Below are 21,130 nucleotides of genomic sequence, written 5' to 3' on the forward strand. Positions count from 1 at the left end.
GGGCATGACCTCCAGGTCAACAGGTCAAACGCATTCTCGTACATATTACACTATTCGCTTCTAGAATATTTCTACTCTCCTCTAGAATATTTCGGTAAAGTGAATAAATTTCGATATAACATCAAAAGCGAATGCACTAAAATATGATACAATATTATGATAAGGTGCAAGCGAACACAAAAAAATACATCATAGATATATGTAAGTGGGTTAAATATTCTATGAGAACATCTCAATGCTGGATTTATGAGTTAATTGTCCAAATGCTCATTGCGATCTTTCAACCTAGCTTCTAATTCATCATCACTCTCAACGTTAACACTAGTGTGCAGTATATTTTAAAGTTCTTCTATCATTCTATGTGCCACTGCATTGTACTATGCATCAGAGATATTGAAACAATGGTTGATGTGTGTAGGCCGATCACAAATATGTTTCTATAGTCTTCGCTGGTTCACTACCTGTGACTTCCCTGGTCTTAGACTATTATGTGGCTTGAATTTATATGTCGTTTCCCCTAATCTCTGCCTAATGGTCATCGCTGCTTGCCATCTCTTTTTAAAAAGTGTTCATGATAATCCTATATGTCGCATTCTTCTACCAAAACTTATCATTCTCTCTGAATGGTGTGAATCAAAATCTGGATTCAAATTGTTGCTGGAGAAGAACAATTTTACTACTCACTTGTTCATGTACTTAGTGCAGATGATTAGGACGAAGAATCATATCATTTAGTCCACTCTCCTTCTCCGTCTACTGGAACCACCTGCTAAAAAATCCTCCTTTAAACCAAACACTATCGTATAACGAGTTTTGCTAGTTCCCGGGCAATAATACTGTTTGTCAAACAAGTACTAGCACCAGCTGAGAAACTGAGAAACTGCAATGATCATACAGTACCTGTGACAACAACTTTATTTACTGGTTATTTACTTTATTTACTTTATTTACATACAGATCTAATTTGTGGTCCTGGATTAGTTTCAATATCTTCACTAACAACAAAAGTACTTCTCATATAACAATGATACAAACAAAGTGCAAGAATCTAGACAAAAAAAAGTCAAGTTTATATTATCATACATTAATATTAACAAATATGTGAAATTGAACTCTTATGCACAGAGAAACACAAATTCATGATTTGGTTAACAGGACTCCTCCACAGGATCTGCAAAACTTCATACAGTTGTCAGACACGCAGCGAAAAGTAAGATTTTGAAATATATACAGTTCAGGTGGTTTGTTGTAAATACAAGTCCTGCTATTAGTTTTCTGTATTAAATGATAAAAACTCGATTTTAGTTGACTGAGTTTAGTACATAGCATGTGCTCCCATTGACTGTTAAATTTAATTGAAAAAGATGTTTGTGTACTGATTCTTTTTAGTACGAAAACAGATCACTTAATATATTTCTACTCGCCAGAATGAAACTGCAGCTGACCAGGGATATGCGAAAAATGTCACTTGAACTGAACCAAATGGATGCCATGATATCTAGAGAAATAACAAAATTACTTTTGAGCAAAATACAAAAAATAATACATTTACTATATAAATAAATACAGATAGAATTGCATGAAAATCTAAACAGCAGAGGTATTGATTATGCAATTGGTTTTTGAACTGGATTGAAGACTTTTAAATGACGGGGGTCGATTTACACATCACATATTAAGTTTTTACAATTATAGAAAGGCAGTTTTTCTGGCATATTTCTCACCAGGTCAGCGAATATTTCACACGATCACCAATGCCTGGACACAAATGCACTAACGATAATCGAAAGTGTATAAATACCATAATAAGCTCAGTTTTTGAAATTGAAGTGATATAATTTCATATAATATAATAATGAAGTGACATAATTTCATTGTGCAAAGGAACATACAATCCGGGATACAATATCCTGATACAAAAATTATGGGATTCAGCGGTGCTGTTATGTCTTCTGTAGTAATATGCCATCCATATGAATCCACACAACTCCTGTATAAGGGCCGCTAAATTGTCACTATTGAAAGTAGGAAACAATTACCCACTGTAACTTCACTGAGACGTCTGGAATCAACGCAGAACGTATTGTCCCATGGACTTGATTATCCAGTTCCCAAGGGAAGTCGAATGGGGTACACAACCTGTTGGCTGACTAATATTGAGTAGCAGATTCGGTAGGTATTTCTTGCTCTATTTCATTCGTGATACTTATTTCACAATGAACTGATGTAATCTGTAATGTCAGATTCATTGGCCAATAAACATTACATCTTACTAATTTTAGCAGCTCTAGTTACTGGGATATAACTCAGACAATTGTTTATGTCTACCGCCATCTTTCCCACCAGTAGTAAATTAGCCAGTTCTGTAGAAACTATGCACAATATACAACATTACAAGAACAGACTTGGAAATCTATATATTTTCAACTAATATACTTCACAGTATTTAGCACAGCTAGTACATTATTTGTTATATAGCATGTATATCCTTGTGTTGTACGCACAAAATGTTGCTATGTTTAGAATTTCCCAAACGTTATTGATTTCTGAATTATACTTCTATTTGTCGCCCACAAATGACTATGGTTTTTAAAAACACGTATAATGTGACAATTCTGAAAACATGTCACCCCGATTTCACTATATTGCGTTATATAATGATTTTCATGTGGATTCTTGGTTTTACTTGTCTAAACTAGCATTAAAATTGATGTTGAAGGCTTTGAATTTACCCGCCTTCACAGAGCATATGCATAGATCGACGAGACACATGACATAATCGGCAATAATTTTAGCATGTTCCAATGAGCTAGCGGTAGTAACAAAAATACACTTATTTTCGAAAATAAACAAAGCAGAATAATAATCAATACATTAAATGTCAGATTTAAATATAAGGATATTCCACTTTCTCTAATATTGTTACTGGTCCCGTTACCACTTAGTTCTGGTCTTTCATGTTTTTTTATTTTTCCTAAATGCATACGAAGATATACCCAAAATGCAAAGCTAGTTCACCAGCATGTTTCACGTGTCTCTTCTTTTGCTTGAGTGTGAAAGTACACGGTTCTGTGACAGACGCTTATTTTTTTCAAATATTAGAATTTGTAATATTTGGGGAGGTTATTCTGCATAAATAGAACGGATGTATATATATTATTTTTGTTCTGAAAGCACGGGAATTTAAAAAGAATACAGTTTTCATAACGATATCCTTCTGCTCGAGAGGAATTATGATTTGTAAGCAGTAATTCGATGAGGTCATTAGTCAGGCAACGTAGATCGCAAGAATCATTTATCTAGTCATTCTGGGTTTTAGCAAACTTACAATTATTCAAGGAAATAGTAATTTTTCCAGAATAAGATGTTGTCGATAATTACAACACACATGAACTGTGTTATACAAAACGTGTATATTATGAATTCCTATTTTAGGTGTTAAGACAGATGTTGGTATCGGAGCTTAGATGTAATATTAAAACAAATGGCCCAATGCCTCGTCAATTGAATATGTATTTGTATAGTTGCATGTGGTTTCCCTATTAAATAAGGCATACTGGCAAATATTCATTTGTATTATATTAGATTATATCCCTAAAGTTAAAGATAATTTACAAAACATTCATAAGCCAATTGAAGTAGATTTTATTTCCATTAAACTATGCTCTATTCTTTATATATAGTATACATTATGTTTAATGGATTTGTGGTTTCTTACATAGAACTGTACCGATGTTTCAAAATACCCATTTTGGCTTGTTGAAATATACTGATTAGCTAACCAGAAATACCGCAACGCCAACAATCCTTTGATCAATCTTTGAGATCAGTTATTTTAAGTTAGGATTTCTGTTTTAGACTAAAATCCTTTAAGTCGAGAATGAAAATTCAGACCAGAAGATAAAAGATAACGAGGTTTTATACATTCATATAACATATAACATTCACAGTTGCCCAATAGAGTGCTTGAGAGACCAAATTCAGCTTCTCAGAATAGATGATGTCACTTAATTTTTGGGACACCATTGAAAAGGGAAGACCCATTTACAATTAAATGAGAAGATAAGAGCATATACTATATATATGATTTCAGGTGACATGTTGGCCTTTGAATACAAACAAATAATGAGAATATTTAAATTTAAATACAAATTATAAATGTATATTGGGGAGAATCAGTGAATAAATACTAATTGTTTGACCACCACGTTACACAAATTGTATGCAGCAATAAATGAACCAAGATCGTAAATCATCAATGTAAGTCACTTAGCAGTCAGTCATGCTGAGATTATTCAATATTTTAATTTCATATAAAAGTCAATTCAACAGTTCAATGCAATCATCTTGTCTTTATTCTTTATTCTTCTTTATTCGATACAGATGTTTCACGAAAATTCATACTTCAAATAGTATGAATAATCGGTCATATTATTTAAATTAATTAAATAAATACCTTGTATATGGAAGAGATTCAAATTTAATATAACATAAATTAACTGTAATATACATATACATATACATATACATATACAACTGAGAACACACCGCCTACTAAATATTACAAGCCTTGGCACACTGGCACAAGGTGTTATCAATTCAGTGTCAGAGTATTGCTCAGTGGTACATAAAGTACCACATCATAAATCAGAATACGCTATTATGTTCATGTGTATTACAACAAGATGATGACATTGATATTTCGTAAATAACTATTTGTATCAATTGAAACCTATATGTGTAATACACTGAATTTGCAAAACCTATCTCGTCACGTGAGGCTCCATTCATGGAAGCCAAATTTACAGTGTGGTCAACATATTAACTACAATGCCACAAGTTGATCAGAAATATGTTTTGCTTCAAGGTATACAGTGGTTTATAGTGGTCCTCTCTACTGCTTGTATTGGATAACGCGATAAATTTATGAGAAAAAACTGAAACACAAATATGCAATTCTATATATTGTACTTGTTTCATATGACTTTTGGGTAAATAGCATCGGGCACAGAGATGTTCTCCATATGATACAATATCGTTTCTCAGTCGAGTAATTAGAAATTACCGTAATATACTAGTTTTCTATGTTTTCAATTAAAATTATTTCGCAATTACAAACCATTTTTAATATTATGTGACGTTTTATTGATCTAAACACAAACAACTATAGGTGTGGTCCTGGTGAATAAAATATAATTTCATAAAAGTCATGGTCGAACAATATATAAACTAATGCAAAGAGAGATTTCTACAGAACTTGCTAAGAATGTGTGAATGCATTTAGCTTTCTATGGGAAACTATATCACGCTCGTGATAACAAAGGTCTTAAATTACTGTCATGCATTAGATAAAATTGAATTCAGAATGATTTGACAAGCGTATTTTAGGTTCATATCCTCAAATCTGAGGGTAACATTGCCTCTTGCCTTGTTATACAGCTGCATATGTTTGTTCAAGTTTTGACTGATGTATTCTAACAAACATGATATAGATTGAGAAACTAAAAATTAAGCACATGAAGATTACTCACTAATTTTGGATGTAAAAGAGTCAACTTTAATAGAATGCAGTAAATTTATTTATTATTATATCAATATTTATTGAAAAGTATACGTCATTTTTCAATTATCCAATTAGCGCTTATGAAATCTACATTATACAGTTTATAGCCAGGAACTTATTTTTTTCGACTCGAATTCTTTAGTTCCCTCGGTGGTCTGGTTCGACTTCCTGAAGAAAATTTCTTTTTACTCGATAGTTTTTTTTCTTTCGGCTTCTATTTTCTTTTTCTGTTGCCTTTTCCTGTGATGCTTAACGCCAATATAGCCTCCAATCAGAATAGCAGCTACAATCAACGGTATTACAATCTTTGTTGCCATGTCTTGGGAAAAGATAACAAGAAAATTAATTATCAATTAAAAAAACACAAATATCTTATATCTTTTCAAGTTTTGATTACCTGAACCGCTGCCTCCGTCAATAACTGAATCATTTTCGCCAAAGAAATTGTCACCAGTTATTTTTCCACTGTAATCTGCGAAGAAAACGAAAATCAACAAAATGTATCATCTATCAAGTTTTTAATTGAATGTGTTTGAAAAGTTTTCAGAAGATGTATTTTTGGAAAAGTAATTTACCTGTCGGAACCGTCTGACTAGACTGTAATCGACTCATGACTATTGAAGTAGATTCTATAACAAAGAAGCACAATGTAAATGAACAATATAAACTTTCCTTAATGCGTTGAACTCTCACATATCTGGTCATCATTATGGAATTTCATCAGAAAAAATAATGAAGTAAAAATATTAGTAAATAAATACAATTAGAATAAAACAATCAAATCAAGTGTTAGTTGATCAATGTAACACGTTCAATGTAAATCCGCTCAGTTCCTTGGGGTGATCTCAATGACAAGATCATACCTTTTTGAGGAAGATCTACATAAGTCATACTAATTATGTGAATTTGATTCCCGTCTGGTCCTTCTGACATTCCCGGATTCAAGATGCCATAGTTCCCATCCTCATCAACAGCCAGGTCAATGATAGGTAAATCCGATATATCGTTGTTGAGAGTCTTCTACATTTCATTCGGTGTAAGAATAGTGAGTGCACTATTTTCACCAATCCCAATCATACCAAGGTTGTTGGGTAATATAGTGAGTTTTGCAAGGTGCATGCCAGTAGGAATTGTGTAATCCCATTCAGCATTTAAACTTGATCTCATTAGCAACACCTCTTCAACTCCGACTCCTACTATTTCACCACCTGACATTACATCCACACTTACAATACAACAACTATATGTATTGCTTTTAATCCAGTCGTCGTCCACTAAACTTGGTTTTACATACAAACTACCGTCCTCTTGAACACCAACAAGTGTGGTATCATGCAGGTTAGCCACATCTTTTACACAACATGATCCCTCTATTGGTTCACCGTATTGATAAACATGATCACCTATTGGGATTCCAGTATAAAGATAACCATCAGCTCCCACAGCAATAACACTGCGCTGATTCATCTCTCCTGTCATATATTTACTTGCTGAATATGATGCATCAGGCATATCTACAGTAGTGAGGGAGACTTCTATAAATTGATGAAACAAATGTGTGATTTTAAAATTCAACAGTTATATTACTCACACATAGATGGTAATTCAGCTGTTATCAACTTTTTAGTCAAGTTGTGATTTCATATTTTATTTTCACTAAAATTGAATTCAAAACGTAGTTACCTGTATATTGACCAGCTGTACTTAATCTGCCAGAGTGTAATGTGCTTGAGCCATCAGAACCGCTAGAGGAGTCAACAGTTTCACCAGAGTTACCAGATAAACCAGAGTCAACTGATTCGCCCGTGCTTCCAGATGAGGTACCGGATGATCCATAAACAACTGAGCTTTCACCAGAACCACTCGGTAATTCACCTCGACATATTGCTTGAAATGTAGGGTCGTCATTACCGAGCAATACTAAAGTATTATCCAGATGTACAGTAAGATCTTTTACAATGGCATCTTTTCCTGCATCTTGCCAATAAGGTTCATTACCAGTTAATATTAATATTGCACCATTTGTATCTATTCCGAGGAGAATTTGTACATCAGTATATGTAATCACCTTTGTCACAAAACCACTCTCCGGAATTGGGCCAGTCCATTCACCATTTAAAGTTTCTTTTATATACAACTGGTTATCAGTTCCAACACCAATAATGGAATTGTTAATGCAATCAATACTAATCATACAGCAAGAGTTTGGTATTTTTTCAGGCCATCCCTGAGTGTCCATTGTATACTTCCGCACCATTTCGTTGTTTGTATCTATAGCAAGCAGAGAACCATCTGACATCACCACAATATCTATAATCCCACCGGAATCTGGGACAAGGCTTACATGATTTTTGTCACGTATGTACAAATTGTTGTCAATTCCAACGAGAAGTGTATTTGAACCTGGAAAAACAAAATGAAGATGCAGTCAATATACGATATTCAACTCTTTAGTATCTGTACTACTCAAATCTCTAATAAAACAATATCTTGAATCTCCATTCACAATCGGTTAATACATTTCTTTCTGAATAAACCAATTAAACTTTATTTTAAACACATTTACTCATCTGCTGTACAGTAGAAGTGTGTGTAGAATATATGGTTATAACCAAACAATACCTATCATAAGCAGACCACGGATGACAAATCAATTCAAAATTGTGTCATGTTGTAATATCTGTTTGTTTTGAGAAAAAGATGTCACATACATAAGCAAGAATGAATAAATGTCGGTATTGAAAGCAATTGGAAATAGAGCATCGTAGTCCAGGATGTGTTTACTGGTTGGTTTAGCATTAAATTACTTCTTTTCCTAGTTTACAACTTTTTTAGATAACAATGATAGAAGAAACATATGCTTATAGTAATGATTTATAACAACAATTTAGTTTAATTTAATTAAATTACCGAACGCAAATACCTGATCACTTTAGCCATACTATTTCCGCAAAGGCTCGTATGTTAGTAAATACATATCGATATAGTTATTGTTTGTGTAACCATATGATGACAATGTAAATAATGTGTGCATGTGATATTTAGTCCGTAATGTGTGAATGTGTTGCTGTATTGAAGTATTATATACAATAAATCGTTTTAAAAGCTGAAAGCTACGTAATCTGACAATAACAAATTTGTATCGAATATTTTATTGTTTTCACAAATACATATCAATCTACAAATAGTAAGCAAAATTACGCTATCGCAAAATGTCCTTCGCCTAGTTAGACCTTTTTTCCTGTATATAGTGAATTCGGTATCATATCGTCCTACTGTCTACTCTCCTTCGATGTATTCAACATGCACTCAATATTGGTGTTCATCGACATACTTTATATCGTTAGTGATTGCGTCCTTGCAATACGTTCTTGGACTATCTTTCGAAAAATGAATTGCAGGTGCCAAATGACAAACACAACAACAATGCAATAATAATAATACTACACCTTCTCTTCCACCTTTATCTCCGCCTTCTTCAGTATTTCCTCCAATAGCTAGTGACTCACTTACTCCAGTATAACAAATGGCTATAAAGCCATTATTCGCTAGCAATGTAAAGGCACTCTCTGTGTCCACGAAAGTCATGTCTTCAATTTCATTGCCAGCAAAATCAACCTCAGTATCCATCCATACCCCAGACTGGTCAAGAAAAACAACAGTGTTTGGTGTAAGTCCCAATATACCGGCACTAAATGCTATTTTTCTAACCTGTTCCTCATACCCATTCACCACAATTGTCCATGATGATTGGATATCTTCTCTCACTTTCAATTCGTTATTTGCAGTTATTCCAAATATTTCGCCACTCGGTGAACCTACACATACACTGATAACACTAGCACTTCCTGAAACAGGACTTGACCATACTCCACTTGCTAACGATTCCATATGTACCAATTCATAAGTATCTGTTACACCAATTAGCCACCCATTCGAAGACATATCAACATCTATCAAGGGTACATCAGGGGTTAATGGACCAACCATTGATTGAAATTGAAAATCTGTTTGATATAATTGATTGTCATCGCTTATGACCAATAATTCCAAGCCATCTGTCGTTGTAGAACCACCAGTGGAACCTAATATGCAATGCAATATTCAAAAACAATTTATATTAATGACTCTATAAAACCAGAATGACACACATAAGTAAATAGTTTGTTTTTCAGTTAAAACGCTTGACGAATATGTGAATATGTTTAATAACATAGACTGAAATCCTGAGTTTAACATATTTTACATGAATCACCAATTGTCAATTCAGTGAGTTTTATAGAATTCAAGCAAATGCACTTTTTTCCCTCATGACTTGGATAAAATCAATAAGTATTTATATGGATCAGAACCACAATTATCTACAAAAGAATATTGAATTATTTATTGAATTAATTATTGAATTAATATTGAATTATTTCAAAAAAATACAATACCAAAGCCACGTCGGTGTGGTAAATTTTGAAATCAAAAATACGTAACAATCAATTTTTTCAAAAAAAATATTCTCATAAATAAATATTTTTGAGTAAAAATGGGCGACATGCTCTGAAAAAATCTGATCGGAGCCTGGGTCACGAAAGCATTGTATGTTCACACGGCAGCATTCTATCGGAGCCGAACTACTGTTCCTTCCACAGATTAACAGGATATTATCTCCATAGCGTTCACACGGTCGGGAGCCGAACGGGAGCCGAACGAGAGCCGAAATCTACCATAACTCGATTCAGTTCGGTCAGAGTATAACGGAATACATGGCTGAAAATGATGTTGGTGTCGTGCTTTTGTCCTTTCTTTACATGGCACGATGCTTTTGAGCTGGGAGAAAAATAAAACAGTCACGATCGAGTTTGAGCATGGAGGTAGAAAAAGACAAGGAACTGGTGTTATGATTTAGGTACTAGTATCTCGAATAAACAGCAAACACGGCAGCTAAAATGTGTCACAGCCTATTCGCTTACGTTATTGTTATTGTTCAACTGTTGTGATATGTGAGCTATGTATGGGGGGTCTAAAAACTAACTCTGCGATGCGATTGTGCGACGCGCCGAATGTCGATTATTGCTCTCTGTGAAAGGGTTACTGAGTCACTTCGCGAAGAGCACGATTCTAATTGGTTGGTTGGTTGAAAGCGTGAATCACAATGGTCGATCGATGCCCATATTACTTCTTTATTTACAGCGTAAGGGTACACTGCATGCCTTGTAGAAAAGTTAAGTTTTAAATAGTTATTTCGCCGACTGCTCGCAAACTACGGTAATTAAGTATTTACCGGCGACATGCCGCACTGTTTGGTAATCGGCAAGCATTTAACATTTATTTATTAACACATATAACATCCCATTTATTTATTAGCACATATAACATCCCAAAGCACACGCATGTTGGTGTTGGCTGCCTTATTACGTGTAACAACAGGAAGCTGGTAACATTAACGCCATCTTGAAGTTGTAAGGCTTCGTTCGCAACTGTGCTCATTAACAATAACATAGACGACAGCTTCAGAGCGAGTAGAGCGCGAAGTACGTTTCACACGATGTTACCTTCTTTTTTTGTCATTGGCAAGTATATTTTATGTCTATATTCATCACTTTGAACTTCCAAACAAAGCGTGTAGCGGGTGAAATTGTTTCTAGGCAATCAATATCGTTTTATAAAGAATATTAAGAGAGAAAAACGTAAAGCTGTGTGAATTGATTGAAACCATAGATGTAGATAGAAAACTAAAACAGCAGTGTCAACGGAAAATTAGATGGGTGCACGCTCTCTGCATAAACGGAAACGATGGCTTTGTTTACTCACTTCCTCGTCCCTCAACGGCCTGACGTATGGTGTTGTCATCGGTTAAGTAGTTGAAACTTTCAACCTCATCATCACTTTTGAACCACTCGCGAGGTTGTCATAATATGGCTTCGACTTGCTTGCAGTCTGTTGCGGTTCCATGAAAAATTCTTGAAAAATAATTATAAATTGCGTAAACGAGGGGTGAAAGTGAAAGTCCTGTAATCATTCATCAGAATCACAACAGGCTGCAGGCAAGTCTAAATTAGTAAATATGACCCTGAATCGCAGATTTTTCTTTGCCTCGTCTGTCATTGCGTTAGTAAAATGGTGTTATTAAAATAGAATAGGGACGAATTCTTGAAAAACAAGTCATTTTTAATGACACAGTCCCCGTCCAAAATTTGGTGATCTGACATATCAATTTGATGCTGATGAAGTCATTGAGATAAGTTTGAAACCATTAATAGGAGATGGACAAAATTTAAAGAGAAACGTACATTGCATTCGAGTAAAAGTAGCATGGGTACCATAAAAAACGAATCACGGAAAAAATACGACGTGCACCTATAACCCAATATGTATAATCATCATACCAATTTTGATCAAAATCAGCCCAGTCATCTTCGAGAAACTGCTGCGGACACGTTAAGGTATCAGAAATAGCAAATTTTTTCATCCAAAATGGCTGCCAGTCGGCCATTTTGCTCCGATAATAAAGTAACTTGACGCGCATATGTAAGACATTATGTATTGTCTTCATGCAAGGTTTGAATGAAATCTGTCAATTTTCGATATAGCCCCGGACGTACAGACGTACGGACAGACGTACAGATGGAACGAACCCGAACTATTAGTTCCCGTTTTCGGACTCCGTCCGAACGGATACTAACAATAATACTGACAATGGACGTTTGGTAACTACTAGTACGCATTTTCTGCGACAGGAAGCTCATCACCCGTTATATCAAAATCGTCAACAAAAGAGTATTAGTATACATATAAGATGATATAAACATTATGCAAATATTAAAGAAGACGGTAGTAGTGTTAGCGTTTGAGCACTGGTCTTTCCGAAATTTCGAAAAGCTGGGATGATGTATCAAGGTACAACGTAACCGTTTTATCAATTATTGAAAAAACAAATTTCCTTCTCCGCTACATTAAAATCAAACTGGATCACCGAAATTTGGCTTTCATTTAATAAAATAAACCATAAATTACAGTACTGACTTTGAAAATTATGATACAAAAAAAATTACATTCATACCACAAACCAACGCCGTTTTTGTTTACTTTTCACAACAGTTACAAAATATTTTATTTCTGGTGTTTAAAATGCCAGCTGATCGATCGTGGACCACAAGTTTCGAGTCCGTTTATCATCTAAACGAAGGCAGACGATTGCAAACAACTGCTGTCATAGCAAAACGTTGCATATCATGAATGATTTGTTTTCACTGCATGCAAATTATTTTCCTTGATGTATTCAACAAAGTCAAAGCTGACGTACAACGTTCGTTGCCGAACGCGTGAAAAGTACTTCGCGTTCCACTCGCTTTGAAGCTGCCGCCTATGCTAATGGCATAGTTGCGTGACGAAGCCTCACAACTCCAAGGTGGCGAAAACGTTACACCGTAAATAGGCAGTCAACACCAACGTGCATGTTACACTATTTAACTTGTCTAGCCAGCGGTGTGATGTGTCTAATCATGTGTCATTTGTTTGGTCCCACAATTTGTCTTCCATGTACTTGCCGATCGACATGTCGCTGGTACATATTGTTTACACACTTTTTTTTTACCGTACCATTTTTACCATTTAAAAGTTACTTTTTATGAGGCATGTGGTGAACCCTCGCACTGTAAATAAAAAGTAATATTATGGGCATCGACCATTTGGATTCGCGCTTTTCGATCAACCAACCAATGGGAATCGTACTCTTCGCAGAGTGACACTGTGACCCTTTCGCAGTGTGCGAATAATCGACATTTGGCGAGAGTGGCATAATCGCGTTGCAGTGTTAGTTTTTTGACCCCATACATACACGCAGGTACTACTAGGAACATGCCGTGACCACTTCTATGATTTTCGTCTTTGGTGTCTTTAACAAGTTTTTTTTTCAATTTTCATTGGATCTATTCAGTCTTTCTTTCAAGTTTTTGTCGCATAATTTCGTACGCCATTTTTCTGTTTCCCGTTGACCTGTCAATATATCGAAGTATTTATTTACTCCGCCACAATAAATATTAGGGCGCACACCTCTTTGTCAAATCGGAAATTGCGTGTGAAGTTACGAACGATTTTGTCTCCACCATAATTAAAATGAGAGGTTACTCGAAGAAGACGATTGATGGCGTGATTTGGGCTTCGACAGTTGGGCCTTGCGTATACACCGTCGGGGCCATGTCTGGGCTCAACCCTATCGAAGTTCAACCCTGAGGGTTTATTGAACCTGAACTTGACCCGAACCGAATGCGTATACATGGCCATTTTTGCTGGCTCGGGCCGTAGGGCTCCGATAAAATTCTGTCGTGTGAACGTAGCACATATCTGTCCGTATTATCTACAGGATTTTCCGAGAGAACAACAAATGTCGGAAGACTGGTTCGATTAAAATAATGCTATCAAGGTAGGAAATGGTTAGATGTAATTGACTAATGGTTTAGCGAGGAAAAATCTAAAGTTACACATAATAAATAGTACTTGTTTAAATATCTGAGTTTTCAGTCCTCAACTCACAGAATATGCTTCCCATGAGTTAAGGTCAGTGTTTGTCCTGCCTCGACTGATTCATTCAGACAGACGTCGATACCGACAATTTCAAACAATCGAAATTATAATCGAATTTTTTCTAGATATTTACAAACATTCTGTTATACCAAACTTACACAAAATTAACAAATAAACGAAATTACACCAATGTACTTAGCAAATCAGACAATTGCACTGCACGAGTGTTGAGATACATTTTATAGATATTTAAAAACAACAAAGTATTTACAGCAAGTCTCAGAAGTATTGGGGCAGCCAATTTGCAAACTCGCTAGCGAATTGGCTAACTGCTTGGGTTTTGACTTAACAGTTGGCTTTCGAATCTCGCTGGCGCCGGTTTGTGATCGCGTCCGTTAGGTAACAATAAGCCAACCGCTGAAAAAATCGACCTCATTCGTCGTTTTTGTGTGGATACGAAGAGCATAGAACACATTCCCTGATATATTTCAAAGCGGAATCGCCACCTAATTGTAAGACCGTCGCTGATTAGCTCCTAAAGTATGAGGATCGTCCCCTACTGTTACATAGATTCGTCTTAAGTTGGCGTGACCGCAAGACGGCGCCAGCGAGATTCGAAAGCCAACCATTTAGTCGAAACCAAAGCAGTTAGCCAATTCGCTAGCGAGTTTGCAAATTGGCTGCCCCAATACTTTTGAGACTTGCTGTAACTTTAACGTCTGTGAAAACCACGACGACAATGTGAATCTCGGAACATGTTCAACGACCGGGCGGGCGTTATTTCCGGGTTTGTGCATTCGAAATTATGAAGCGGAAATTATCCGGTCAAATCCGAATTCAACAAGCGGTTGCAAAGCGAGCAAAAAAAAAAAACGATTGAAAGGCGGAAGCGAGAGGGAAGTTGGGTTAAAGTAGTACTGTACATTCGGTCACAATAAGATCTAGATCTGTCATTCTGAAGTACACCACAGACAGTATATTGACACCGGTCGTAGTTTTTAAATGAGCTAAAATAAAACATAACAAACATTATATGCTGCTTAAGCGGTGATCAAACAAAACAGACTCTATCTGTTAGTTTTAACCGCTACGTTCTGTTGAAGATGTGAAGCTTTCGTAGTTATTACCGAAGATTATGTACAACATTTAAAAATCGGAAAAAGCAAAAAAAAACACAAAAACAACAGCAACAATGGTTATGTGAAATTCGTTAGTATTCATAGGAACTTCTAGACGATTATTGCATATTTATCGCAAAGGTAGTTTTCCCCAGGTCAATGAATCCAGAGTCAATTGAGTATTAGTACGTTTTTTTAGAATGATATTTATTTGGTTTCACGTGATACTTATTCTAGGCTTATCATTAAGCATTACACACAGTGAGTCCACGGCATTGGTCACAGTATACACCTAGACCACTCGTTTCGATGAATGGTCTACGGTAGCCATAATGTAGCTTGTGAGTAAGAGTGGAAAATGGATTCCGATGGGGTTGTGATTATTTAGTTTTTTGACAACGGATTTTTACTATTGAGTTGAAATTGTTACGTCTAGGGGTGGGTCGTTAATGCGTCAAGTGATGTTAACAAAAAATAATAAATTGTTCATCGTTTTACGTACACCACAACAACAAAGGATTACTTTTCAACACAGACCTTCAGTCGGGGGAGCGGCGTTAGGCACCAACGCCGTCTGCAAGAAAATGTATGAAGCACTGATTTTTACAAAGCGACTGTGTCTGCGGATCATTTGTCATTTTTATACCTCAATGCTGTTCTATTTAATTTATTCATCATTTTATCTAATTTGATATTATTTCTAAAATATATATTAAATTAACATTACCATTCATGCTTCAGTCGTCGGAGCGAATCAGTTCGCCATGAGTATTAAAGAGTAATTCGAAATTGTAGTTAGATTTGTAACGGATTTCAATATTCAATTTGCTGGAAATAAATGCACTTTTTCATAGGCAAATTTGTATCATTTTAAACCTTTTAAATAATCCTCCGAGCTGAAACAAAATACCCATCCTACTATCACCCGACACTACAATAAATTGTGTTACTTCAATGAATTGCATAGAAAACCTCTCAATGTAATCGAAATATCTTAATCAGTTGTGTTTTAAAATGTTTGGATGTTTTCCAGTGCTCATCATAACTCCCAGACAGTCCTTTACACGTAACGCCGCAGTAAAACTCTTGTCAAGAGAGCCCACATTAGCAGGGGGTAATATACAGTACTGGGAGAGCTGTTCATGTATTAACCAATTACCTGAGAGCTCAAAAACACCGACAAAATATTGTACTTTTCATAAGTTGCCAATTGTTTTCAGTCATTTATTTTGTGTTCCTAGATTTGAATATTTCTCTATACGACTTGTAATTTAAAGTCAACGGCTGGTATTTATATGGTATTTCTACTTTATTCAGTTGGTTCAAATTTAAATATCTCTCATAATTTATGCTCATTAGATTTTCAATTATCACACTGCATGTTTCTCAACAAAGAAGTCAATAAATATTGGTGATTATTTTACATTATCGTCTTTGAGTATTGAAACATCTGACCCAAGAACCTACTCCCACAGATTACGAGTTAGCAATGGAAAAAAAACTGACGATTGAGAGTTCGCTATGCCACAAAAACAGTCGACTGAGAGTTCACAGTAACACATAAAACGAAAGGCTGATTTATATTGCTGGGAGGGAGAGTTTTGAAACGATGTGTGAACCATCAAAGGTATGCCAGCAGTCAACCAATGTATTCATAGTTCTAATGACAAAACCCAGAATGTAGCGTGCGTCTGTAGACAGCGGTACGTTTGACCGGCAAACTGCACTGAAATATGAATCATTACAAATATAAAAATAGATTTTATTTTACTGTTGCTCCATGGTCTAATCTATGATTGTTACCCGGGGCAGTTGTTTATTAGAGGTGTTACTAATTGCTTGCATAGACTATGTTTGTAGAAACCCTCGTAGTTTATTTACAAGCTAACACTAATCGCCAGAAGCGTCAATGTGTATAGCGTTCCAGTCAGGCCTGCTTCCATCAAATATAGATCTGAGCTACACAGGCACTCCGTAACAATAAAACTAATAACGGAGCTAATACGTATCATATATATATATCCTCGTATCGTTGAACTACGATGCCACGGCGATGACCAGTAATATATGCACGCACGCTTAGGACGCTGATGAGCAGCAATGGTAAGGATATTATATTTAATTATCGTTCTATAGTAAAACACGGTTAGAAAGCCACACATCAAAAGATCAAGTTGAGCTCATTACTTGCTACGTGAATTCACGTCTGTGATTGGATAATCACTTGACGCGTTGGGGGTGATCCCATGCCCAGTTGATAAGTTTAATTTTTAGCGTATAGTTTTATCATTTCCAAAGATTGTTTTCTGCATATGGCCCGTGATCGACCTTTTTTCGATGAGATAGTTGTTGGGTGTTAACTAACTATATACTTCAAGTTTCAGAGACAGATCATGTATGACTCTGTGCATTCGTCATGACTCAAAAACGGAACAGGAAACATCGAATCTACCTTTGGAATTGACCTACATTTACCTCCCGTGGTATGATTGTAGTATATTGGTCTTATTAGCATATTTCCCGCTCTTGTTATTCACGCATGCGCATTGTATCTGTTGGTTGGTGAAGCCATGTTTTGAATAACGTAAAGTCTATCGTTTGTTACTGCAAACTTTGGTTTGTTGCATCTCTGCATTACCACAGGCCACGACATATTTGGCGTCGAGGACGAGGTTTATTACTAGTACTTAAAATGGCGAGTTCACTGATATAAACGCTGAGTCAGTTTAACCAACTGGAACAGTCTTTGGAGGACTACTGTGAAGTGATGGACCATGTTCCTTCACGCAAATTCTAGTGATGTTCATGATCGAAAACGTGCTGTGTTCCGTGGGTTCCGAACATACGCGTTGATTTAAAATTAAATCTTGTGAAAGGTCACTACACGCCGAAACCAAGTGAAATTGTTGAACGTCATAAGTTTAATTCGCGTGTCCGCAAACCGGGTGAAAGTGTACAATCATACAAGGCTGAATTACGTAAAATTTCAGAACACTAATTTTGGTACGACCCTTACCCGATCGCCTAGTTTGTGGTATTAATGATCAGACTACACAACGTAAATTACTGATGGAAACAACTTTGTTTTGGAAATATGCACTGAAAATTGCAGTGGCAGTTGAAACCACAACACGAAATTTGAAAGTCATGAACTTATTATACTCTACTCCTCCTGTCAGTGTGAATGCGTTCAAGGCATCAAAATGGAAGGGGAAGCCTGGCAAGCCAGGACCATGTCGGAAAAACACTGTAGTCACTAATCAAAAGCAAGTAGCAGAAAAATGTTATCGTTGTCTGGGAAATCACCTACCACATGTTTGCAAATTCCAAAATGAAATTTGTCACTATTGTAAAAACAATATGGTCACATTAAAGTTGCATGTAAAAAGCTAAAGCGAGATTAGGCTGGCAATCACATGACTGAATCAAATGGGGAGAGTAGTGATACCCAACCATACCCATATGACGATGTTTTTGGTCACTGTCAGTGCGATGAACTACTTGGGAAGTGTAGCGATTCCAAGTCAGGTGGGTATACAGTTAATTTATGGATTAATGGAGTGAACACTAATTTTGAAGTGGATACTGGTTTTCCATTTACCTTGCTGAATCAGTCATCGTTTCACAAGTTACAAGATTCTCATTTAGAGGACAGTCCTATTCGACTGAAAACCTACACTGTTGAACGTGTGAACATTATAGGTCGTAAATAAGTAATTGTTCAGTTTGACAATAAGAGTGTTAAGAATTTACCTCTTGAAGGTATTATTAAGTCAGTCACACATTCTGATTGGGCTACTCCAGTTGTACCTGTACCCAAAACTGATGGCACTGTGAGGATTTGTGGTGATTACAAGTTAACTTTCAATAAAGCATCACCTGTTGAACAATATCATATTCCTCCTTTTGAGGATTTGATGGTACAACTGGCAGGAGGTGGACACAAATTCACTAAACTTGATCTGTCCCATGTTTATAATCAATTAATTTTGAATGAAGAGTCAGAAACACTTCTTACAATAACTACACACATGTGTCTATTTAGGTATAACCGCTTAGCTTTTAGTGTGAGTTCAGCTCCAGCAATTTTTCAGAGAACTAGAGAGGGCGTCCTGCGTAACATACCTGGTGTATTTTGATAATTCCCAGTATCTTGCAAACTTCCATAAAGTGTTAAGTCGTTTAGCCAATGCTTGATGGTTTGAATGTTTATGAAAGATAAAATTGTGTATTTAGGTTACATGCTATATTCTGAAAAAAAATTGGAAAAATTGACGCTATACAAAAAATTGACAAACCTAAATCTGTAACTGTAGCTTATTATCATAGGTTTTACCTAACCTTTCAACAGTGTTAGGACCATTACATTTGTTGTTAAAAAATGTAAAGTGGCACTGGTGTCCAAGGAAGGACAAATCATTTGAAGCAGCAAAACAACTTCTTCAGTCACATCAGTTGTTGGTACATTTCAATTCCCAGGAAGATTTAGTACTGAGCTGTGATGCATCTCTGTTTGATCTTGGTGTTGTACTGTCCCACAAATACAAAGATAGTAGTGAGTAACCTATTTCATTTGCATCCAGAACTTTAAATAATACTGAATGCAATTACGCTCATATTGAAAAACATCAATGGGCTATTCTATTTGGTGTACGTAAATTTCACAAATATTTATTGGGCAATTTTTACTATTGTCACAGATGATAAATCATTGTTGGGTCTTTTCAGTGAACTGAAAGCTATGTCAACTACCTTGTCTGCTCGAATGACTAGATGGTGTTTAATATTAAAAGCATACAAGTGTACTATAGAGTACAAGCCTGGGAAATATCATGGTTATGCTGATTCGTTAAGTAGAGTACCCATTTCTAACAGAAAGTCTAACTATGAGCAACACATGTGCTTGATGTTGGATAAGTTAGACTCATCACCATTTACTTCTGATGATATCAAATTTTGGACAAGTCGTGATCCTTTGTTAGCTCATGTCCGTGAATTTGTATTATGTGGTTGGACAGAAAAAAACTCCAAGCTACAGGCCATTTTTCAGTATTCGTAATGAGTTTACTGTATTTGATGGATGTATTGTTTGAGGTACACGTGTAGCAATACCACCGCAAGGTAGAACAGAACTTCTCTAGGAGCTACATGCAGCACATCCTGGAATGAACCGTATGAAAGGTTTAGGCCGCAGTTATGTTTGATGGCCATGCATGTATACAGGAATTGAAAATAAAGCTAGATGTTGTGATGTTTGTTAACAAAATCAGAAATTACCAGCATAAGCCCCATTACATACTTGGGAAATTCCTAATAAACCTTGTTCATAGTATGAAAAATATAATCTTTCAATAATAGTTGATGCTTATTCTAAGTGGATTGAGGCTCACAGAATGACCTCCACCACTTTACAACTTGCTACTTGCATTACTGAAATGTTAGCATCAGATAATTGAAGTCATTTTACTAGTGATTAATTTTCACATTTTTTTAATGTAAATGGTATCACACAAATTTTAGTAGCACCATGCAATCCTTCATCCAATGGTTTGGCTGAAAGAGCCGTTGAAATTGTTAAAGATGGTCTTAATAGGGTTAAATACGGTACTATTGATGAGAGATTATTTCGCTATAGAATCATTCCACAATCGAGAACCCAAGTTTATCCTGCTGAACTTTAAATGAAACGTAAGCTTAGGTCTCGTCTTGATTCTGTACACCCACATTTTAATAACAAAAATCTTTCCATGATCAAAATGTTAAGGAGATTTTTTTATTGGTGATACAGTTTGGACTTGAAGTTATGGTTATGTCTGATGGTCGATGGGTTTGTCGATATATTGATCATAATGATTCTAAACATATTTTTTGAGTCAACTTCAATTTAATTACCAAATACTAATAGTTGAAATTCTGTAGTATCAGTGGAAGATCT

The 21,130-nt window shown here is 35.7% G+C and overlaps 1 protein-coding gene across 1 annotated transcript; it reads left to right on the plus strand.

Annotated features, from left to right (window-relative positions):
* Window positions 1-18,611: 18,611 nt before the first annotated feature.
* On the plus strand, window positions 18,612-20,254 carry LOC146736175 (uncharacterized). The gene is made up of 4 exons (XM_085505184.1): window positions 18,612-18,723; window positions 18,958-19,115; window positions 19,525-19,750; window positions 19,896-20,254. The coding sequence occupies exons 1-4, from the start codon at window positions 18,612-18,614 to the stop codon at window positions 20,252-20,254; spliced, it is 855 nt and encodes a 284-aa protein (XP_085361310.1).
* The last annotated feature ends 876 nt before the right edge of the window (window positions 20,255-21,130 follow it).

This window comes from Saccoglossus kowalevskii, chromosome 11, assembly GCF_978046115.1.
Source record: "Saccoglossus kowalevskii chromosome 11, keSacKowa6.1, whole genome shotgun sequence".
Classification (NCBI taxonomy): Eukaryota; Metazoa; Hemichordata; class Enteropneusta; family Harrimaniidae; genus Saccoglossus; species Saccoglossus kowalevskii.